Source organism: Neophocaena asiaeorientalis, unplaced genomic scaffold, assembly GCF_003031525.2.
Source record: "Neophocaena asiaeorientalis asiaeorientalis breed wild unplaced genomic scaffold, Neophocaena_asiaeorientalis_V1.1 scaffold743, whole genome shotgun sequence".
NCBI lineage: Eukaryota > Metazoa > Chordata > Mammalia > Artiodactyla > Phocoenidae > Neophocaena > Neophocaena asiaeorientalis.
The window spans coordinates 327,119-351,220 of record NW_020174055.1 but is presented as its reverse complement, the minus strand read 5'-3'; the positions used below and the strand labels follow the sequence as shown (position 1 = coordinate 351,220).

Below are 24,102 nucleotides of genomic sequence, written 5' to 3'. Positions count from 1 at the left end.
TGGAGGGGCCGGGAGGCATGGTCAGAGGGAGCAGTTTCCTCCAAGCCCTGGGTCAGCCCCTAGTCTGATCCATCTAGTCTTCACCGATGGCTAGAATGTCCTTTCCCAGGATTTTTGTAATTTAATAGGGTCCTCAGAGCTGAGACGTAGGGCCAGTTAAAGGTTTTTAGGTGAGTGAATGAATCAGTGGGGGAAATCCTAATGGGACAACTTTAAGCACTGTGATGGGCAAGCAGGGAGGGGAGGTATTTAAGCACAACAGAGAATCCTTCAACTCACTCCCTAGAGCTGATTGCCCCCTACCCCACACCAGAGGACCGGCCCAGTCCCCCCAGCTCCCATCCCAGATGAAACCAGGGCTACCAGCAATGCTGGGACACCCTCTAACACACCCCACCCTACTGGAGGGAGAGGCCAAAGGGAAATTCCTCCATCAGAGCCCTGCTCAGGGAGCCCCTGGGCTGCAAGGCTGTTTGCAACCACAGACCCAAGTGACACTGTCACAGAGACCATCCCCGCGAGACTCGGGCCTGGCCAAGGGACTTGGCCCAAGATAGAGCTGTTGGCACTCAGGGACCCATAGTCCAGTGGCCTGGGCTCAGGGACCTAATCAGCAGGGGGCGGCACTGAAGGGTGCCAGCCAGGACGTGCAGGCTGGCATATGTGCTGAAACCTGGGCCACACCTGTAGAGCCGGTAGTTGTAGGGGCTGGACATGAAGTGAGGGCCTGAGGTCTCGCTGAGACCATAGCCCGCATACAAGCGGATGTTGAGGCCCAGGAAGAAGTGCTGTGTCTCCGCGGTCATGGGGGCTCCTCCGTAGAAGTTTTTCTGACACTTGGCAAAGCCCAGTGCCTGGCGGACTTTGGCTAGCACCAGGTAATCTGCCAGTCGGGTTGTGAAGGGCTTCAGATCGCTGGTGGGAGAGGGAGAATGGCTCACAGAAGACAACACACACACACACACACACACTTGCATTAAAAGGGTGGGTGTTCAGTGGGTACCCGGAATGGCCATTCCAATGATCTATTCTGATTGGTTAGTGGCGACGCTGAATCCACTGCTAAATATTTGTAATATTGGCCCTGCCTGTGAACATGCATGCGGGCCTAGGTGTGTACATGTAGTTATGTGCAAACACGTCTTGAGCTGGGAAGTTAGAAAACCAGATTCAGCTGTGTATGCTTGCACAGACAACACAGATGCACGCAAGTTCGCACACACAGTAATACACACTTGCAGAGACTTGAAGTATATATGCACAGACACAAACATGTATCTGATCCCGTTTGAAGCTCTTGAATGGGTCATTCATGCATATTCACTGTTCATGTCTGTGCAAATGAAGCCCTAAGTGCACAGACACGTGTACATGTCTCTTGAGACATGAGACCGTTTCACAGACACACTAGTAATGGAAAATATTTCTAAATTGGAACAGGCCAGATTTATGCCATTGATCCTCCCACAGCACTGGTTGGGAATTTTAAAGCAATCGAAAGGCTGTGGGCGAGAGATGAGTGGTCACTTTGGATTATGGGAAGGCTGGAAAACCCCCATCACTGTGGCCCCTTCTCTATAGCCACCTACGGAAGTCAGGAGGAGACCCCTCAGGAGGCTGCCAGGAGCTGCTCCCAGGGAGGTAAGTGCCACCCCAGAGGGAGCAAGTCAGTCCTTGCAGTCAGACCCAAAGATGGGGTGATGGTCTCCTGTGGGATCTGGCAAGAGAACAGGGCTCAAGCCCAGCCACTGATGGGGCCTCTGTGCAGGGGTCTGGACAATCCTGGCCAATGGGGCGTGGACAAACCTGGCCTATCAGATCCTAGGTTGTGTCCTGGGGTTATGACCCAGCCCTGCTGCCTCCCCAGGCCTCCTGCCCCCTGGCCCTCTCTACCTGCTCGGGCAGGTGAGGTTCTGCTCCAAGGTCACCGACATGGCCCACAGCAGCATCTTGCGCCGGATGAAGCCAGACTGAGCCGCCACCTCCTGGATCCGCTCCATGATCTTCTCCCACACCCGCGGCACCCCCATGTGGGACGTGGGCTCCACTTCCCTCAGCGTGTTCACCAGGCTCCCCTGTTCGCAGCCAGCGAGAGACAGGGCTGTGGTTCAGAGCCGGCCGGGAGCCAGGAGGCCCGTGTCACCAGAGTCAGCGTGCACACACGCAGGCATCCTGTATACAGTAGCTCACACAGGTGTACGCACACACCGCATGCAACTCATGTCACATGCTATCGGCTACCACTCAACAGCCATCTACTCGCTGCCCTTCTTTGCTAAAAGGACCTTGATGTAGCTCAGGTACCAGGGTGGCCAGATGCTTCAGAAGTACCTCAGTCCCCTCCCAGTCCTGGGGGCAGTGACTTTTTATTAGTCTAACTCCAACATGGTAATCCCATTCCCTTAAGCAGTGACTGGTTGATGGATGGACATGGGACAACATTTGGGCCAATGTAGGGGAGGGGGAAGTTTGCTAGGGGGCTCTGGGGACGTTCTCCTCATGGTTACAAGAAGGATCCCAAGCACAGGTGTAGTTTATGAGGCTGGGATGCAGGGCAGGGCTGTGGCCATCTGTGACCATCCTGTGATCTTACTCTGAGGGTGGCCCGTCCTAGATGGCGCTGTGGACCCACACACCACTCTGACTCAACTTTCCTTTATGTAATATCATCAGTTTCCCTTCTCGTTTGATCATCTGAGTCAGGCTGTGCTAACTGCAGTTGAAAGAATTCTGACTGATAAACACATGGGGAACCGGCATGCTTATGATGCACACACAGGGCCCACAGACACAAGCACACACTCGGGCAGGCCCTTGCACACACACTTGGACACCCACTTAGGCAGAGAGGCAGACTGACCTTCAGGGCATCAGTCTCAGCAAAGCAGACCTGGGCCCCCCACTGGATGCCTGTCCACAGGTCATAGATCTGGGCAGCAATGTGGCTGAGGGGCAGGTAGCTGACCACCACCTCCTGTTGGACTTCTGCGGGTTGGATGTCACCGGCCTGGCTGCCGTAATGTGCTGTCCATGTGATCTGGCGGACAGGCAGATGGGTCCTGGCAGTGTCTACAAAGCCAGCCCTGGAAGTGTTCACATCTGTGGCCACCCTGTGGGCTTGGGCTATTTCTTTGGAGTGTTCTTTGAACACCCTAGAGGTTGTTCACCCTCCTGGGCATCTCTGCAGGAAACACCCTGGGACAGGCCTCCCCCTCCCAATCCCCACCATTTTGCTGGGCTCAGTCTGTACCACAGACTTAAGGGTTGTCCTACTTATCCCAGCTCCCTGAGCTGAGGGACTGAAGGAAACTCCCTGGGAGTTGTTAGGGCAGGGCCGCTGCCCAGATCCACCCATAGCCCACCCCCACCCATCTGGGCATCTGTCCTACATTGTCTTGACTCAGCATCACGCCCTTGGGGTTCCCAGTGGTGCCTGACGTGTAGACCAACACGCAGCACTGGTTAGGCTGCTGGGCATTGATGATGGTGTCCAGGGCCTCCTCAGTCACCTCATTCCCCAGATCCATGAACTCCTCCATCTGCGGCCAGGTGGGAGAGTGCAGACAGGCCAAGTGAGCTGGGCAAGCTCACACAGACCCCACCTGCCCCACACGAGCCCTCTACCCATACCGTGTACACATTGGCCATCTTTGTCGGAGGAGATTCTTGAAATATCACTACTGCCTTCAGGTGTGGCAGGTTTTTCCAGATCTGTATTGACAGGAAAAATAAATGGGGTTTCATTTTAAAAAGTCACCTCTTGAGAAGAGCCCCATCTCCAGGTGTTAGTCAGCCTGGCAGGCACCTTGTGGCAAAGGTTGTTGGTCCCCAGCTCTGACCTTTCACTCAGCAGGACACTTGCCACCCTTCATGCATGGTTCCCCATCATGAGAACTTTGGAGCAGCAAAGGTGGGATGAGCAGGGGGCAAGGAATGACTTCTATTAAAGGAAAACCAGACAACCTGGGGCCTGGCTGAGTGCCACAGGGGACTGCGTGACTGCAGAAGAGAGAAGAGAGGAAAGGGTAGAGGGAAACCAGAACTCAGTTATCTCACTGAGTTGAGGTGTCAGAGGTCAGAGTTCAGGAAAGCCGGGGTGCCTAGAATTTGTGGGACAGAATACCAGACAGGAGAGAACTATGCAGAGAAAGAGTTCTAGAAATTTCTTTAGGGGTCATCTTGATTCTTTGGCGGATTATCAACCTGCACAGGCATAGGTGAAACTCCGTGAAACTAGATGAAGAATAAATGCTGGAGGAAGATCAAGGACTGGGGCTAGAAGACAAACAAAAGCATGTACGGGGCCAGAACTGTTTGTGTCTCCATCAGCCAGAGTGGAGGGACCTCTGGAAATAGAGACCCCAGAAGGGTCAGGTCATAGGTCTGGGGCTAAATTAGCCTTAGAGGAAAGGCTATCTAAACCTGCTCTGAAAGGCTTAATTAAACACAAGTCTCAAAATGAAATTGAAAGAGAGAAAAAAATAATGGAAAAAATTAACCTGCAGGAGAAAACTAAGAAGCCTAACATATGTGTAACTGGAGTCCCAGGAAATATTTTTTTAATTGAAAAAAGTCTGAGAAATTTCCAAATTTGATTAAAACTATAAATCCATCAATTCAAGGCTCCCAGTGAACCCCAAGCAGGATAATCACAAAGAAAAACCACATCAAGACACAACATAATCCAACTGTTGTAAACCAGTGACAAGGGAAAACATCTTAAAAGCGGCCAGAAAAGCAAGAGACACCATGTGGAAAGGAACAAAGATAAGAAATTATAGACTTCTTATCAGAAGCTATGCAAAGTAGAAAACACTGGGATGAAGTCTTTAAAGAGCTGAAAGAAAAAAAAAGGAAACCCTGTCAACCTAGGACTATAAACTAAATGAAAATATCTTTCAGAAAATGAAAGCAAAAATGAACAAGTTTTCAGACAAAGAGAAGCTGACAGAATGCATTGTCTTCAGACTTGTATTGCAAGAAATGTTGAAGATGAACATATATATGCTAATGTGTAGAAAATAGATAACTAATAAGAACATGCTGTATAGCACAGGGAACTCCACTTCACTGTACAGTAGAAACTAACATAACATTGTAAAACAACTATACTCCAATAAAAAAAGTAAAATTTAAAAAAAAGAAAGAAAATTCTTAAGGAGGAAGGAAGATGAACCAGATGAAAACTTGGGTTCGACATAAAGGGATGAAGAGTGCCAGAAATGGCAAATACGTGGGTAAATAAAAAGACATTTTTTCCTTCCTTTAAAATTTCTTTGAATGATACTTGACGGTTTAAAATACTGCATTGCAGGAGTTACAACTCACACAGAACTTAAGTATAAATGACAATAGCACAAAGTATGGGAGAGAGAAGGAAGTACACTGCTGTAAGATTCCTAAATTATATGTAAAGTAGTACAATATTATATTATAATATTATTTGAAAGTAGACTGTGATGAGTTAAAGTTGCATAGTGTAAGCCCTAGAGCAAACACTAGAGGGAGAGCTAGTAAACCAATGGATAGAATGGAATACTCAAAAACAAACCAAAATAAAAACAGAAAACTCCATCCAAAAGAAGTCATGAAAGGGGAGAAAAGGATCAGAGAATGGATCGGACAAATGCAAAACAGCCAGGTAGTTTTATAGACAATTTTGTCAGACTGGATTAAAAGGCATGACCCAGCTATACGCTATCTGTAAGAGTCTTGCTTTAAATATAAGGACACAGGTAGGTTAAAAGTGAAACAATGCAAACATATATACCATGCAAACATCGATCATAAGAAATCTGGAGTGGCTATATTAATTTAAGACAAAGTAACTTTGGAGGAACAGTTGCCAGAGATGAAGAGGGACATTTCTTAATGATAAGGGGATTAATTCGTCCAGAGGGCATAACAACCTAAATATGTGTATACATAACAGAGCTTCAAAATACACGAAGCAAAGACAGAACCAAAAGGATAAATAGATAATCCTCAACAATAACTGGAGACTTCAACGTTCCCTTTCTCAGTATTTGTTAGCCCAAGTAGACAGAAGATCAACAGGGATATAGATGACTTAAACAACGTTAGAACACTATCAATCAAGTTGACATTATTAACATTTATAGAACATTCTACCCAACAACTGCAGAATGCACATTCTTTAAAATATGCGTGGAACAGTCACCAACATAGATCATTATTCTGTCTACCACACCTGCTGTGTACAAATGGGGTGCTTCAGGTAGCAAAGAGTCCCGGGTGATGAGAGAAAGTTCTTCCTTTGGAGAAGAATCCCAGCTGATCAATTAGAAAACAAATATTTTCCCATGGCTCATGAAATAATTAATTCAGGCAAAGATCATCGGTGGAGAAAGGCTGATGGGGAATGTCACAGTGGATGAGCAGGTAGCCACCACAGGAATCCAGGGATGAAACTCAGAGTTCACTACGAGGTACCACCTGACATCACGTGCCTCTTGAGGCTGTGCCATGGGAAGTACACAGCGCCACCTATGGGTTGTTCCTGCCAATCACTGTCTAATCTGAAATGCATCAACACTTGCCATCTAACAAGAAGTGCAGAGGTTAGAGGGACAAGCTGAACAACAGCTCAGGACGGCTAACCTAGTTTCTGCAGCATGTCAATGACAGAGGTTCTCACACTTGAGCCTGTGTCAGAATCACCAGGAGGCGTGGGCCCCATACCCCGAGTTTTGGAATCAGTAAGTCTGGGGGGGAGGTTCTGAAACTAAGCTCCCGGGGGATGCTGTTGGTCCTGGACCACACTGGTGTATGGTACGGGAAACAAAAGGTGGGGCCTTTGTTTTGAATTAAAAGACTCTTAAGAGACACCACCAAATGCAACACAGGGGCCTGGTTTAGATCTTGATTCAAATGAACCAACTGTAAAAAGACATTGCTGGTATTAGATGATATGAAAGAATTCTTTGACTTGTGTAAATAAAGGTGATAAAGTTACTTGTGATTAAGAAAAATGTCATATATGTTAGAGGTATTGAAATATTCGGGGGGTGAAATGCTGTGATGTCAGAGATTTGCCTTCAAATACGTCAGCAAAATAGGTAAACTGATGAAATGAGTGTGACAAAAAAACAGTGATGATGATTAAATCTGGATGAGCACTCTATGTGGGTCCACTACACTCTTCTCTCTATTTTTGTTTATCTGGAAAGTTTCATAATACGAATTTTAAATAATTACCTAGGGTGGACATTTCTGATTCAGTAGGTCTGGGCCTCGGTTTCTTCAGTGGTAAAATGGGGCAGGGGGAGGGCATTGGGATCAGATCAACCATCTGTGCAGAGCGGTTGTCTCCCTGAGGGATGGGGCAAAACTATTGGGGGGCTTTTTAAAGCTCCACTGCCCTCCCCACTCTGGGGTTCTGACATGAGCGCCCACGCTGAGGAGTGTGTGACTCCCTCGGGTAAGGCTGAGGATGAGAGCTAACACCATTGCTACTTGGTAGCTGAGGCCCTCAAGGAATCTTAAACCGGTGGGGCTTCAAGCAAAGCTGGCCTGGGGGCACCTGGGTCAGAGGGCTCTGGCATCTATGAAGCCTCCAAACCTGAGGAAATCAGGGCCCCGATGAGTCCTAGGGGGCCTGGGACACCCCTGCTGTGCCCTCTTCTCTAAATATTTGTCCCCTTTCTATGAAGTGAAGGGCCCAAGTGCTTGGGGAGGGGGAGGGCGAAAGGGGGTGCTGAGGACAGCTCGGGTTCACCTCAGTCTCTCAGAGCTGTTCACTTTGGGCCACTTTATCTGCACCCACATCTCCTCCCCCAGTCTCAAGCATTTATCCAAATCAGACAGAATGGAGGCCCTCAGAATGAGGGAACCCTGACGACAGGGTTCAAAAGGAGTGGAGACAGAAAAGGACTTCACGCAAGCTGAGGGAAGGCCCGTCCTGCGATCCAGATCCCACAGTCCTAGGAGGTTGGAGACCACTTCTCCTGCCCTCAGGTACAGGTGGGGAGCTGAGGTCCAGGTGAACTAGGGCCAAGCCAACAAGTCAACCCGGGAGCCTCCTTTGAGATGCAGGGAGCCTTGGAGGATCTTGCAGGCTACTGGGTGTAGCTGGGGCACAGAGGTGCCCTCAGGCCACTGCATGCCAGCGTGGTGCCCATGGGGACACAGCCAATCAGGGAGGGACCTTAAATGAATCAGGAGGCATCAATGCTCCAGAAAAGACCCAGCTGCCCCAAGAGGCACTGTTGAGCCCCTCCAGTGCCCTGCTGTCTTCAGAAGACCCTGCGGCACTTGCTGTGGCTTAGCCCAAGCCCCACCCTGTGGCAGCCCACACCCCCACTCCCCATTGAGACTCAGACTTGGGTGCTCACGTGTCAGAGCCCTGAGCCACCCTCAGGGCACACAACCCTTCCCTGAAGGGAAAGCCATGGGGAACAGCAGGCTGGCTGGGGAATGTGGGGTATGTCCCTTGGACATTCTGGGCCTCAATTTTCAGACCTGGCAAATGGGTTGGCGGCCATTGCCCTGCCTGTGTCCGTGTGGTGGGGCGGGTTGCTGTTGAGAATGATGGAGGATTCTGGCAGGGAGGGTGGAAAAGCCCTTTGTAAGCTGGAGGTCTGTGAGGACGCCCAGTCTGACCCCCATGGCCCTGGTCCCTTTCCCCCAAACCTTCAGGATCTTTTCCAGCTGCTTCTGCGTGTCGACCACGATGATGTTGGCACGGCAGTCATGGGCGATATACCGGCAGGCTTCAGGGGAGCTGGTTGTGTAGATGCCAGTGACGATGCCACTGCAGGAGACCCAGGAGGATGCGTGTCTGGGCAGGTGCAGTGGGCCACCCCCTTGGCCCAGCCCCCTGCCCGACACACCCACAGCCCCCAGGCCCAGAGAGCTCCCGTGGCCCAGACAGGTAGCTCAGCACAGTCGCCCTAGGCAGAGCAGGGACAAAGGTGGTGCTGGGGAGGGCCCCGGGGAAGAGATGGGATGCTGGGGACGGGGTTGGGGGCCCCTAAAAAGAGATGACGACCCTCTCTCCGCTCTCTGCCCACCTCCAACCCACTGGAGACCCAGCCCCTCCCTCAGCCACTCACCCTGCGAATACTGTGCCCACTGCCGAGAAGAACCACTCCGGGGAGTTGAAGCCGAGGATGGCCACGCTGTGGGCCCGCTCCAGGCCGAGCTCCAGGCCAAAGGCAGACAGGCCGGGTCAGCCTCTCATTCTCACCAAGCCCCCCTTCCAAACTGCAGGGACCCTGCCGCCCACCTGAGGGACCACCCTCCCAGGCTCCCTCATTAGAGAGTGCCCTGGGGGATGAGTCACTCAACAGCCCTTGCTGCCCCTCCCAGGGCCTTCCCGGGGAGCCCAGACCTCAACCCAGTGCACCAGGCTTCTCAGGCCCCTTGAATGGGACAAAAAACGAGAAGCTCGTGTCACGTCCTGGCACATGGCAAGAGCCCAGTGAACGTAAACCCTCAGCACCAGGCCAGAGCGGACAATTAGCTCAATAAATGGGCTGGTTTTTACTGTTATCCTTTCTAAGGGCTTGCCCAGTGGGGCGTCGGAAAGAGGCCTGTGAGGGCCAGAGCTGGAAGGCAGGGCTGGGGAGGGGAGAGGCTGTGCCTTGAGGGGCTCCCTCACCTTTAGGAAGCCCTTGGCGGCTTTGCGGGCCAGCAGGTAGTATTGGTTGTAGGAGATGTGCTCCCACATGCCCTGTCGCTTGAAGCCCAGAGCGCTGAGGTCCCCGTACTTGTCCAGAGCCTCGCAGAACATCCGATGCACAGTGTAGGGAGTCTGTGGGCAGCTGGGGTCTATGCGCAGGTGGACGCGCCCATCGGCCCGAGTTGTCCACAGCGCCTCCTCTGCAGGGTCCAGGAGACCACAGCTTGGATCGTGCCAGCCCAGGGTTGTCCCCAGGGGACCCTTGGTCCTACCTTAAGCAGAACTCCCAGGCCTCTGGTCCCAACAATGCCTTGGGCACTGGGCCAAGGGGGCTGGCAGACACACCAGGAGGCTCCCTGTGGGGGGAGGTCTGACAGCCTTGAAGGATGGGCAAGCCTCTAGGGATGCAGCAAGGAAGAGGAGAGAGAATAGCTGGAGGGGAGGAGGAGGCCTTGGGGACCCTAGAGACATTTTCCTGCCAGCTGGGATTTGCCCCCTGAGGGTGGGCAGTCTGCAGTGGATTTGTGGCTGCCCCAGAAGGGTGGGACTGTCAGATCCTTTGGGGTTTCTACCCTTCCTCTGCCTCCTGAGAATGGGTTGGGGACAGACCCAATTGACAGAAGGTCAAAGCATCAAAAATAGCTCCTTCCAAGGGGTTAGAGGAGACTGAAAGCCAGCAGGCTCTGATCAGTAGCCTGGAAAATTTCCCAGTCCCAGGAAATAATCTACCCATCTCTGCTCATTCTTGCCTAGTGCCAGGCCCCATGCGAATCCCTCACATGGGGATCTCATCTAGTCTGCACAACATGGGTCTGGTAGCCCCATTTTACAGATGGGGCAGCTGCAGCTCAGAGAGGTTCAGTCATTTCCCCAAGGTCACACAGTGGGAAAGGTATGCCTGAGGCCAATGCTCACACTTGGGACAGTGTCCCAGGCACAACCTAGCCTTTTTTACTGTGTGCGGTAGGTGGGAACAGAGCTTTAACATTTAGTATGTGAGATGTGAGATGAGCCGTTGAACCTCTGAGTCTGTTTTCTCAGGGGAAAGGTAAGGGTTTAGTTCTCATGGATGATATGAGGGTCAAAAAAATGAAAAAGCCTTGGCATATAGTTGGGGCTCAATAAATGCACACTTTTGTTCTTCCTCCTTTTTCTAAGTTCTCCAGATCATTTGCAAAGGAGGCTTGGATGGGTGGTCTAGATCCTTTTGTCCACGAGACCACTTTTTGGGGCCATGGCGGTCATTCTAAAAAGGTGACCCAAGGGTGGGGGAGTGAGGGCTGACTAGGACCACAGGGGCTACCCTGACACCTGCTAGCCAGACCCATGCTGAGATGGAGAGGTCCCACCTCCTTGGATGTCCATTTTGAGGTGGGACCAACAGGGGTCCTGTGACCAGCCCTTCCCCGAGGCAGCAGATGGACTGATGACCTTGTCTCTCCTGTTCAACACTCTAAGGTTTCATGTGGACCCTGAAGTTGGCAGAAAGAGGTAAATGTCCTGGGGCTGGGACAGGAGAGCCCATCCTTCCTCCCATGGAGGCCAAGGATGGGGGACAACGGGACATATTCCGGCCCAAGCAGAAGAAGGGAATGTCTGAGGCAGGGGAATGTCAGCCTGGGAATGTGGGCTGGGGCAGAGAGAAGGTCACCCAGTGCCAGGCCTTGTGTACTGACAGAAGTCAGAACCATGCTGGCTGGCATCCACCACCTCCCCAGACTGAGACCCACATCCCCAGGTGGAGGCGTGAGCCAGGGCCGCTGAGGACCCCTCTCCAATCACCTCTCAGACATCTCTAAGCCCCTTTCCCACATCCTGGGACCCCAGCCTGGCAGGTCCCAGTGATCAACCTCTTTAGGGTCTCCAGCCCCTGCACAAGGTGAAAGTCCATTCACATGAGCAGACCAGGGCAAAGACACAGGCTGTGGAGTCAGGTTGACCTGGGTTCCAATTCCGTTCTGCCACTCCCTGCTGTGTGACCTAGGAAAGTCTTTCTCCTCCTAGCTCCATTTTAATCATCGTCAAGCGCAAAGGGTTGGAGAGGTTATGGAGAGACTGTAGCCCTCATACAGGTGGCGGGAATGTAAAATGGTGCAGCCATATTTAGCAGTTTCTTAAAAAAATTGAACATAAGTCTACTATACAACCCAGCAATTCCACTCTTAGGTATCTACCCAAGAGAAACGAAAACACACATCCCCACAAAGACTTGTACATGAATGTTCATAGCAGCATTATTTATAGTAGTCAAAAAGCGGGAACAACCAAATGTCCATCAACTGGTAAGTGAAAACTAAATGTGGTCTCTCCACACAGCGGAATACTATTTAGCACTAAAAAGGAACAAAGTACTGATACAGGCAACACCATGGATGAAACTCAAAAACATGTTCGGTGAAAGAAGCCAAAAGCAAAGGACCATGTATCGTCTGATTCCATTTACATGGAATGTCCAGAAAAGGCAGAAATGATAGAAAGCAGATGAGTGGTTGCCTGAGGCTTGGGGTGGGAATGGGGAGTGACTACAAGTGGACACCAAGGATCTTTTTGGGGTGATGGAAAAGTTCTAAAATTGGATTGCTGTGATGTTTGTACAACTGAAAATTTGCTAAAAATTGTAGAAAAAGTGACTTTTTTCAATGAAAAAGTGACAAATCGTTACACTTAAAATGGGCAAATTCGATGGCATATAAAGTACACTTCAATAAAACTGCTTTTAGAAATGGGAGGAAGGGGAATTCCCTGGTGGTGCAGTGGTTAGGACTCTGCACTTCCACTGCTGAGGGCCTGGGTTCGGTCCCTGTTTGGGGAATTAAGATCCCACAAGGTGCGTGGCACAGCCAAAAAAAGAAAAAAGGGAGGAAGGATGGAACGCTGACACACAACCTCCTCACCCAAATTGGGACAAGAGTTCCGTGAGGTAGCCCGGCCTGCGTGCCCAGAGCCTGGCAGAGTCACTTCCCCGTAGCTGGTAGCTCTCTTCCTTTCCCTGGTACAGGTTCCTCTTCGTGCTTAGACCATAAAAAGCAAATTTCTCCTGTGGGCACTGCTAGACGCTCATGCTGCACTCCATCTACCTGTTCCCCCAGGCTTGCCAAGATCATCACAGGTAAGGCTTACGATCTGCTGTGAAAGCTTCCCTCCGCCAAAAGTTTTAACTTTAACTTATCATCTTTTAAGTTATAACCTTTTTTAAAAAAATCACAAAACAATACATATGTGTTCTAAGAAATAGAAAACAATTTAGAAGTACATGATATAAAATGGGATAGGGCTTTCTTAATGTTGCCTGTCTAAGTAACCACTGTTCACATTTGGTGTATGTCATGCTTATACAGATATACATACAAGGAATTCTTTTTAATTCTGTTGCTATTGTTTTTTTATCCAAAGGGAAAAAAAAAGAATCATGTTACTCTTATATTAATCAAGGGTAGCAAACCCAAAATGTCCATAGGGGATAGGTAGGTAATGTACCAGCTTCATAATAAATAATATATGAGTAAACAATAAATGAATGAAGTGCCCCAGAATTTGCATGTGAAATACAGAGGCACAGTCTTCATTTTCACAAAGAAATAGGCTCCCTCTCATTTTCCTTGAGACACGTGGCCCTTGTAGTCCACCTTTTGTTTCTCTGTCTTTTGATAAAGACAGAGAATAGTGCAACGTTTTACTAAGGAAAGCTGCAACACAAGGGTAGTGATCACTGCCCCGACCCCAGCCTCAGTGTCAGGGAGGCAACATGGAGTGGTGGGGACTGTGGGGTGGGGGGAGCACACGCTTCATCTAAAGGGGTGGCTGCTCCTTGGCTCTAGGATTTGGTGCCCAGGAGGAAAGGAAACCGAGGGCTACCTGAAATCTGGGTGTTTATGTGTGATCATCTGATTTTTAAATGTTGGCTCCTACATTCAGACAGCCATTAGGCAAATCATCCATTTTTAACTTCCGTGACATTAATGTATCTCTCTCATTGTGTGTGTGTGTGTGTGTGTGTGTGTGTGTGTGTGTGTGTGTGGCTGTGTTGATACAGCTCCATTGGCCACATCATAATTTCATATCATAATGTACATATCACAACCACTTCCCCATTGAAAGACACTCAGATGATTTCCAGGTTTTAGCCCTTAGGCTTTCCAAAGGATAGATTTCTAGAAGTGGGTTTACTGCATCTGAAGAAAAAAGCACGTAAAATTTTGATGGACGTTTTGGACAGAGTTCCTTCTCCTGATTTCTTCCCTCCCACTAACTACACGGTTCTGCCTTTCCCCTGTGTTAGTTTTTTATCTGATGGTGTCTTCGCTATGGGGTTAAGTCATCTCACATCCTTCTCAGAAGGAGGAAAGAAGGAATGGACAAGGGAAGGAAAGGCAGTTGGTCTGTGAGATCAGTCTTCTCTTAGCCCAGCTGCTTTGTGACGGGGATGAGAGGCCTGGCCCCTGGTGGACCCACGCCCTTCGGGAAGGGTGACCAGGCAGTGCAGCTCCGGCCCAGCCCTTTCTCTCTATATTTACCGCACAGGCTCAGCTGTCTGAACCCCAGACTAGCCAGAAGGGAAGACTTTGGTGGGAAGGGGCCTGCCCCTGCCCTTGGCCTCCCAGAGGCCCAGTCATTCTCCTTCACTTGAAGGAATTAGAATGGGCACAGCTCCCATTTACTGAGCACCCTACTTGTGCCAGGAGGGCTGCGTGCCACCTTGTTCTATGACCTCGTGTTTAACAACCTGCCATCCTGTGAGACTCACAGAGGCTAAGTCACCGCTGGCAGAGCTGGGATCCCAACAGACAGTCTGACTCCCAAATCCACACAGTTCCAGTTGGCCATGCTGGGGTCACGGTGGGGTTCTAGGCTGACCCCAGAACCCACATCTTCCCTGGGAAAGGACTGTCATGCCTCCTGCCCAAGTCCTGCGCTGGGGCTCTGGCTCGGTGACCTTGGGCAGCCAGGACCTCCAGCCACTGCCTCTTCCTACATTCCAGAGGCTCCCAGAGCGACCTTTCTGAACCCATATCTGACCTGTTCGAAAGCCACCCACATCTCCCCTTGACCACAGGGTGATGTCCTCACTGTGGCCTCTCAGGAAGGCCCTCCCCAAAGGGGCTCGCCAGTCTCTGCCCACCTCAGCACAGCCAATCTGAGCTGCTCCCGGTTCCCTTAATTCCCACCCACCCCCGGGCCTTTGCCCATGCTGTGACTCTGCCTAAAACACCCTTCCCCCATCACATCCACCTCTCCCACCTTTCATGCCCCAAGTGCCACCCCCTCACTGGGGACTTTAGTGCCTGAGCCTCACTGCGGGCCAAATCCTGGTTGGGTCTGCCTCTCCCACCAGGCTGGAGGCTCTAAAAGGCAGGTCTGATTCCTCCCTGTGTCCTGAGCACAGAAGCCTGGACCCGAGAAGAGGGCAGGGGGCCTTAGCAGAAGCACAAATCAGTCTCTGTCCCATCCCAGTCCCAGAGGCTGGACTGAATGACTGTGTGTCCAGGGAACCTGGGCCTTTCCCTCTCTCCCCTCCTCCCTTCCCCCCAGGATGGATGAGGGTGGTGCAGGACACATTGCTGCCCAAGTACAGAGAGAGGTGGGCCCCCAGAGCAGATGTCTGCCCAAGTGGGCCACGGCAGGCTGAACCTCCGTCCTGCACGCTTGAGAGCCCCCAGGTAGGACCTGGCAAGACCCAGCCCCGCTCAGTGCCCTCCTGACCTGAGTCCACCACAGCTCAGTGGCCTCAGGCTTAGGAACTGATGGAAGCGAAGATAGATGAGCCTCCCTGGCTGCAGTGCCTCATCCTCTCCCGCTTCTCATGTCCATGTATCCCCACCTCTGGGCCTTTGCTCACACCATTCTCTCTCCCAATCTCATCTTTGTCAGAAGAGAAATCTCTGGACAGCGAGGTAGAAGACCAAGTTTTAGCTATCAGCAAGGTGGGCAGAGCAGTCAGAAGGGGTCCTTTGCCCACAAAGCACTGGATATTGGTCCTGCTCCCCTGGCCACAGCAATGGGCCCAGAACCCCATGCCTTGCACAGGGGTCATGAGGTCATCGTGCTGGGCCTTGCCCCGAGGGAGCGCTCCTTGTGGGCGGTGATTGATCCACTCAGAGCCTCTCTCTTGTAGAGTTGGACAGTGACTTGCAGAGATCATGACAGATCCACTGAGATCAGGGGGTGGTAGGAGTCCTAGCACAGCGTGGGGAGCAGAGAGAAGCAGGCAGTGGCAGTGCAGCAGAGAGGGGCTGGGTTTGAGCCACAGTGGTTGTCACCACAGTGGGGAACCACGGAGGTCTCTTTCTTCCCGCCCCCACTGGACACTTTCTAAGCGTCCTTTCTTCCCTGCCTGTCCTCATGATAACCTCCATCAACTAAAGCCATCTGAACTCACCTATCTACCTATGTACCTACCTACTTACCTACCTTCCTACCTACATACCTACCTGGGTTTCTCCTAAAATCAAAGAACATGAAGTAGCAAAGATGGAATTAGACAACACCCACTGCTGGCAAGGGTGCTGTGCCATTTGGAAGTGTGAATTAGTATGACTTTCCCGGGAGCAATTTAGCAATAAATATCAAAGGGATTAAAAAAGAAGTAACTTCTGGCGCGGCAATCACACTTCTAGAAAGTACCCATGGGAAACAATCAGAGACACATAGAGCGAGAACAGGGAGATGGATATCTTAGCAGCTCTGTTTCTATTAACAAAATCATTGGAAAAAACCCAGTGTCCAATAGGGGGACATGATAAATTCATTAGGGTACAGCCATATCATGGATTCAGAGGCAGTCATCAAAATAGTATTTAAAAAATATTTAATAACACAAGGATATGTCCAGAGTATACCCTCAACAGAAAAAAAAAGGAACAAACAAAAGTGCATATAAAAATGCAGAGAGAAAACTAAAAAGATCTGCATCAAAGTAATATTGTTAAAAAGCTTAGCACACGGTGGGTGCTCAAGAAATCTGTCTCTGTCCTTTCTGACTAGACTCTGAACTTCTGATGCAAGCACTGGACTTGCAATAAATGTTTGCCAAAAGAATAAATAAAACTGAACATGTGATGCCCATCAGGGATATAGACTGAGACCTCAGTGGTGGGGGAGCGGTGGGGGGTAGGGCATCCTTGAGCAGTGGAGGCAGGGCATTCCTACACATAGTACCATCAGAGGGAGAAGAAACTGAGTCTCAGAGGGGGAAGGAATGGCCAAGGTCACAGCAAGTTAGGGGCAGAGCTGGGACTGACTAGGACAAGACCTCTGACTGGCAGCTGCCTTGCATCCAGTGGCTAGGGGGCTGGTCAGTGAATGAGGTTTAGGCTCGGGGGTCCATGGTCTATTCCTTTGGGGATGGTGTTGGCGGAAGAGGAGAGTGGTACCTGAGTCCCCTGACCCTCTGCCACAAAGTAGGCTGCTCAGAACTGAGCAGGAGGGAGGCATCACCAGTGGGTCCAGGGCTGCTCTGGTACGTCTCAGCCTGCCTACCTGCAGGTGATTCCTTGGAGGATAGCAGAAATGGAAGAAATCGGGATGGGTTGCCAGACCCTTAAATTTGTCCCCATCCCCTCACCTCGAAACTCAACAGGGGCGTAGGTCTATCCCATGCCCAGCCACCTCACTGCTGCAAAACATGCCCAGGACCCAATCAAGGTCCCTATCACCCAGCAAGGCACCCCACATCCAAACCAGACCTGATTCCGAACGGCATCCAAGGGTTAGATCTATGGGTAGATCTACAGAGAACCCAGCTAGCAGGCAGCCTGCAGCCAACAGCCCCAAGCACACACCCGGAGAATGTCCGCTGAGCGCTGGGGGCGGGCTGTCCCAAGGTCCCGCTTGCACTTTGTCCTGCCTCTGTCTCCTCTCCTGCTCTCTCTCTCTCTCATGTTGCCCCACCTCGTCTTGGCCTGACCCCGGCCTGTGTCTTACAATCACCCATTGTGCTGGGAGTGGTGAGGCAGGCAGAGAGCTGTGTTCTCTGGGGCTCTGGAATAAAGGCTCCTGAACAGCAGAGGAAGTCACTCTCAATTAGCTGGAAAAGGGAGAAACACGAGAGCAGAGAGGAGAAGCCTGGGGTGTTTTCTGCAGTCTGTGGGAACGGCCTCGGAATGAAGCTGATTAAGAAGAAGGAGGGAGACACTGATCCTGGGTAAATGTGGTTCTAGGGCCGGGACAGATGTCTATCTTCAGGCCACGGCATCCTGCAGCCCCTGCTGCAAAGGCTCGTCTGGGACGAGCACCAGGGGGTCCCTCTTCATACAGGGACCCTTTGCTAAGGGTCTTTGGAACCTGCTTAGCCCTATGCCAGGTACTCTGGGGATATATGAGGGGAAGAGCCCACGGTGGCTTCAGGACATGATGAGAGATTAGGGTCAGGGCCTGCCTGGGCCAGAACAGTTTGTCCAGCCCTTGGCACACCTGTGGCTTGACAGAACTGGACATTTTGATTAGGGAAGAATTTTTACAAGGATCCCCAGAGGCTCTGCTTTTTTCAGCTGGCGTGGCTGAGATTACCACCTGTTCCCATTTCCTCTGACCTCTGGGAAGTCGTTCTACCTTCCCCTACCCCCACTCCCACCAGAAGCTGAAATGACAGCGATCCCCTGCCTCACACTGTGCCCAGGGCCCCTCCTTGCCCCCCAGCTGCAGGCTCTGAGCTCCCTGAGGACAAGGGTAGTACCTGTCTCCTTCCAGATGAAACACCACACATGCCCTTGAAACATTTGGGAAAGGGTAGGAGCGTGGGACAGAGGGAGGCCTGGTGAACAAGCTGGGCTGAGCTCCCAGCCTCCTGACCTCCAGCTCAAAACGCCCCAGTGGGTGTGAGAGTTTCCTAGGGAGAGTGAGTGCAGGGAACAGGTCTGGCCAGCACCTCCACCAGCCCCATCCCCAGCAGCTGCTTGCCTTAGATCCCCTCCTCTTCCCTGTGGTCTTGACATTGCCTTGATCCAGCTGGGGTTCACTCTTAACCCAGAAAGGGCTAGAAAAAAATGTATGCCTAGGCCCAGCACAAGGCTGCCTTTGTGTGGAGGTCAGATCCCAGCTGCTCTGTGGCCCAACTCAGTGGAGCTGTCCCCGGGAGAACAGCCATCTGGGCAGCTCAGAGCCCAGTCTGGGGACCAGAGCTTGAGGATCCTCCAGCTTCTTGGGAACTCAAGGAGACCCAGGTGAACTCTGATTCCTGCAGGCAAGCCTCTAAGAGCTCTCCAGAGGGACTGCAGCTTGGCAGTTAGGAGGCAGGGGCTGGTCAGGGCATGCAGGAGGGGAGAGGACCACACCTAAACGGTCCCAAAGAGGCAGTGTGCCAGTTAAGACTTCCATATCTTACTAGCTGTGTCATTCTGAGAACTCACAGAACTTGTCTGAGCTCAGTTTGCCCTACCACATGAGAACGATAAAAGTGCCTACCCCGCTGCTGCCATGAAGAGAAGATGAAAGATGAAAGTTTATCCCTGAGCACAGAGCTTACTTAGCATACGGTAAATGTTCAGTAAAAGTTGCTCTTATTAAGGGGGCAGATGTGTGGGGAAGAACGATTTAACCCCTCTTGTAATCCGCTGAAGCCCCTCTCCCCAAACAGTCTTTGGTACAGATAGTTGCCTTTCCTCAATTTTATGGAAATGGCAGCTTCGAGGCCCCTTCCCACATGTGGCTGCTCCAATGTCCTCTCCCATACAGAGTCTGGAGCCAGGACTCTTGGAGCTGCTGGGGAATCGTGCAGATAAGCTCCAGGGCCAGGCCAGCACACAGTGGGCACTCAAGCCATGGTGAATCTGGATCTTACTGCAGCTGCATTCCAGAGCCCCCCCCCTTCAAAACCCTGGAGGCTACACGAGTTGGGGTTCAGAGGAGTGTGACCCACAGGGCAGGCTTGTGGGAGCCAATGAGGTCTGCCTGGCACTGCCCTGGGCAGTGCCTGGGGTCCTTTGGGCAATGGTGCTGAGAAGCCTCCTCAGCCCCTCCCAGACTGTCCCCTTCTTATCACCAGCCCTAGATGCTAAACTCCCAAGGGCAGACCACTCAGCTCAGGCCCAGGCCCAGAGGGAGCTTAAACGTCTGAGGCCAGCTAGAGGTCCTCCTCATCCAGGAAGCAACCTGATCACCCAGTTCCCAGGTAGCAGGCCTTCTTTCCTCAGCCTCTGTGTGCCCTTCACCCAGAGCCTGTCTGCCCTCAGACTAGGAGTTCTCTGAGGGCAGGATACTGTCCATCTCAGTATCCCCAGCAGCCTAGCCCTGCACAGAGGATGGAGAGTCCAGGTTCGCCCCCAGCCTGGCTGTCCCTACCAGGTTCCCGAAGTCCTGATAAACCAGAATGGCTCTGCTGCCTCCCCTACAGTTGACTACTCCTTCCCCACCCCTCCTTTAAAATTGGTGCCCCACTTCCCACCCTCGGCCTTTGCCTGGCCCCTGGCTGCCAGCCCTCTCTGATGGGTCCCTCTCTGGGATTCCCTGCCCGCTTGTCTGAAACCTGTCTATTCTCTGTGCCCCACTGCTGCAGTGCTGCCAGATGCTAACTAAGATTAAGCAACTGAGGCCCAAGGGGCTCGGATTACTTGCTCCTCCTTGGAAACACTCCCGACACGAAATGCTCCACGGGACGCTGAACTTGCACCACATTGGCTCCCTTCCTGCCCCTTGAGTTGCAAAACACCAATGCCATCACTCACAGTCAGGACTTCTGAGCTCCAGGGCTTTGCTGTGCACAGTGCCCGGGTGCTGACAGCTGCTCTATAAGCGCTGCAGAGAAGGAATTATCCAGTCCAAGGAAAGAAAGCCTGAGCAAGCTGATGGGACCTGCCAGAGGTGACGCAGCAAGCTGCCCTGGCTCTCGGGAAGACAGCGTGGCAGTTGCCTGGGCCCAGGTGGCCCCTCTCCTGGGCTCTCTCGGTGCCTTTCAAACCCTTCCCCTCAGAAATCGATCAATGCTTTCCTTGGTCCAGGTCCCTCTTCATCTCTAAGGAAGAGCAGAGAGGCAGAGTCCACTCCAGGAAAGTGCACACCTCAGGCCAGATCCCTGCCGAGGCCACCCCAAGACACCCAGCCTGGGAGAGGGGCAGCTTGTCTGATGGCAGCAGCGAGCCTCGCCACGGTGAGGGGATTGGCGTTTGATCTCCAAGGGACCAGGCAGCCTGGGGAGCAAGGTATCTGAAGCCCTGGTCTGGTGTCTCCCCTTGTTACACCTTTTACGTCTCAGCTTCCTCACAGACCATGGGAATGGTGACCTTGGCCCAGCTTTCTGCCCTCCAGCCCACGACAGAGCTTGTGACAGAGCAGAGAGGTCCCAACTCTGTTCCTGCCCTCACATCAGACCTGTCCTCTGACCGGGAAAGCCAAGTCAGAAGAAACTCTGAGGGAAGAGTCTTCAGAACAAAGGCTCCAGTCCTCTCCGCCTTCACTGGCCTCTTTATTGCCCCATTTGGGGACCCTTGGAACTGGCCTCCCCAGCTATTCCCACTTCAAATACTACCACTCACTCCCCTAAACCCACAATCCCTGTTTAGCCATGAGGAAGACCCCGGATGTACCCACATCGAAGAACATTCTACGAAATACACAAGCAGGGCTTCCCTGGTGGCGCAGTGGTTGAGAGTCCGCCTGCCAATGCAGGGGACACGGGTTCGTGCCCCGGTCCGGGAAGATCCCACATGCCGCGGAGCGGCTGGGCCCGTGAGCCGTGGCCGCTGAGCCTGTGCGTCCGGAGCCTGTGCTCCGCAACGGGAGAGGCCACAACAGTGAGAGGCCCGCGTACCGCAAAAAGAACAAAAAAAAATACACAAGCAGTTCAACAGTCAGCTTGTCATCTCCCCTGACCAGCTCCCACCCAAACGAACGCCCAAGGGAGCTGGAGTGGCCTCGGGATCACCACCTGGCTTCTCTGAGGAGCCTGAAGCTGGGCAAATCACAACTGAGCAAACCAGCACCTCAGAGGAAGCTCTTCAGCCCTGAGAGGTGACACAGACCAGCAACAAGATACCAACAATGTACCATCCCAAGGACAGCACTGAACCCGGGAGGCAGTGACCCTCTGTGCCACGCACCGATTCCTTGCATTTTTTTTTAAACGTCTGTTGTTGCTACAATATTGTTGTGCAGCCAATAAAAATGAACAAAAGCTGTGTTATTATCATTTTGCTGACTCGTCAGGGTAAATGATAACTCTGTTTCTCACAAGGTGCAATTATCTAGAAGTGAACGTCCTTGAAAGAGCGTGTGGCCTCCCAAGCTTCCAGAAGCAACTCTGCCAGCTCGGGCCGGCCAGCCTGCCCCTGGGCCCAGTCAACCAGCTTGGACTCTCCAAGGCCTTGCTTATCTGGGCCTCCTCCCATCCTTCAGCAACGGCTTGCTCTGGATGAGGCCCCAGCTGTCTTTCTACCTCTGACCTCTCTCCTTCCCAAACTTCTTGAAGAAAAAACTTCCTCCCGCTTCCTTCCATCAGGCTTGGCCCTGATGGTGGCAAAGAGGGTAGGGGCGTGGTGCGGTCCCTGTGGGCATGGAGGTCAGGATTTCCGCCTTCCCAGTCCCCCAAAGTTCTGTCCTGCGTGGGTCCCCTGGCTTGCTTCGTTAGTGTCCCGTCAACTCCCTCCAGCACACCCAGTACAGCTCCATCCCTGCGCTGGACCACCCGGCTCCGCCCAGCAGCCTCCCACCTGGCTCACCTGGAGAATTCAACTGGGGATCTTTCACCTTCGCTGGGGATGAGAGCTTGAGAGCATGGCTTAGGGGCTCTTTGGAGAGTGTGTGCCCGTCAGTCAGGGAGCTGGCAGGGGAGAGGGAAAACAATTGTTAGAAGATGGCAGAACGGCCTGGACTCCTGATGCTGGCCCAGAACACGTCTCAGCAGCCCCGGGGGTGACGATGGCATCTCTGCCTCCCGGGTGAGTCAGGGGACAAGACCTTAGTAGTTGCAGGAGTTAACCTCACCCCCATGCCACCCTCCCCCTTCAGGTTCTAAGGACTCAGTAGAAAGAAAAATCAAGTCCTGCTCTGCTTTAATTTGCTGTGAGACTCTGGGCAAATGCATGCCTCTCTCTGGGCTCAAGTGTCCCCATCTGAACAAAGAAAGGCTTGGGGTCTGGCACTGGAGGATTCTGAGCACCACTCCAGTGGCATGAAAACTTTGAGGGTTGGGAGGTGCCCCCACCCCCTTTCTCTCCACACCCACCAGCCCTCAGGCTTTGGGAATAGCCATGCTTAGAAACTCAGAGTGGAGCTGAGGACACTCCTACAGCTCTCACGAGTCCTAAGCAGGCCCCCAAGTGAGGCCCTCTCCCCTGCAATGGTGTCTGTGAGTGTGCCCTATGTCCATGCCCTGATGGACAGAACAGGCATGGGACCAGGGAAATCTGGGGCTCTTGCCATCTGTCTTCACTCCTGGCCCAGATCCCCCTTGCCTCCCAGGCTTGGCGGCTCTGGACAATGAATCTCCTCTTCTGGTCAACACAGCCCGTGGGGTTACTGGGCCTCCATTATCAAGCCGGCCTCACTGCTCCTTGACAGGATTCCTCCTCAGGGTTCAACTGGCCAGATCTCAGACTCCTGGGTGGATGAGCGGATGGGGTTCAGTATACACCTCAGGGTCAAGCAGGATTACTCAACTCCAGGGACACCTTTCACAGTCATCGGGTATGTAAACAGAGCCTACTGGAGTTGTGCAGTGTGCAACCTGTGCAGCTGGTCTTGGTAGCCCTGAGGGCAGGACCTTGGCTCCAGGGAATCCCACCTGTCTGTCAGGGTGGGGCTGGTCCCATCCCTACCTAGTCCCCAGGCAGCTTGCTCAGTTACCTGCTTCTCACATCCGTCCTTACTCCTTGCTGGTACCGCAGGTTTAAATTAAGTTTGCAAACACATTCAGGCCCACCTGGTGCCAGTCTGTTTAAGAACCTGAGATAGGTTTTAAAGCAAAAGATATCATGAGGTTATGAAGGGAGGGCAGTGAGGAGGAGGGGGATGAGTGGGGTGCCAAGCTGGTCCCCTTCTTGGGAACTTTGTGAACAAGGCTGGGCCACGGGGCTGAAGCAGCCCTTCTGTTGCTATGGTGACCTGCTCCAGGGAGGCTGCCGGAAGGACTGAAAAGATGACAAAGCATGCTTCTGGGGTGAGGCCTGCTGTGCCAGGCAGAGGGAAACAGAGGGTTCTGAACACCGTGGGACTTGTCCTGCTGACTTTGGATCATCGGTTACTGCCATTACTCTCTTGGGTTGTTGAGTGAAAGCTGCCTCCACCTTGGGACAAAGAAGACTATAATGTTATCAAATGACTCCTGCACTCTGGGCTCAGACAATTACAGGGCAAATGGGGGGACACACACATAACTAGGCGGAGGGTCCCACACTGAGAGTCCGGGGGAGGACTGTGAACTTGGTGCAACATCCATGCTCTATCTCGGCCCCTGTCCTCAAAAGATAGGGCTGGGCTTCCCTGGTGGTGCAGTGGTTGAGAGTCTGCCTGCTAATGCAGGGGACACGGGT

General features: G+C 52.3%; 1 protein-coding gene across 1 annotated transcript in view; it reads right to left on the bottom strand.

Moving 5' to 3' along the window:
• The window catches only part of ACSBG1 (acyl-CoA synthetase bubblegum family member 1), a 48,609-nt gene that overhangs the window by 3,213 nt on the left and 21,294 nt on the right, over positions 1-24,102 (bottom strand). Inside the window, exons 2-10 of the mRNA XM_024754304.1 lie at positions 22,291-22,391; positions 9,623-9,843; positions 9,075-9,163; positions 8,653-8,773; positions 3,631-3,711; positions 3,390-3,539; positions 2,861-3,037; positions 1,894-2,075; positions 685-915 (exon numbers count right to left, since the gene is read on the bottom strand). Coding sequence (XP_024610072.1) covers positions 685-915; positions 1,894-2,075; positions 2,861-3,037; positions 3,390-3,539; positions 3,631-3,711; positions 8,653-8,773; positions 9,075-9,163; positions 9,623-9,843; positions 22,291-22,391 — 1,353 coding nt within the window. The remainder of the gene's footprint in view (positions 1-684; positions 916-1,893; positions 2,076-2,860; positions 3,038-3,389; positions 3,540-3,630; positions 3,712-8,652; positions 8,774-9,074; positions 9,164-9,622; positions 9,844-22,290; positions 22,392-24,102) is intronic.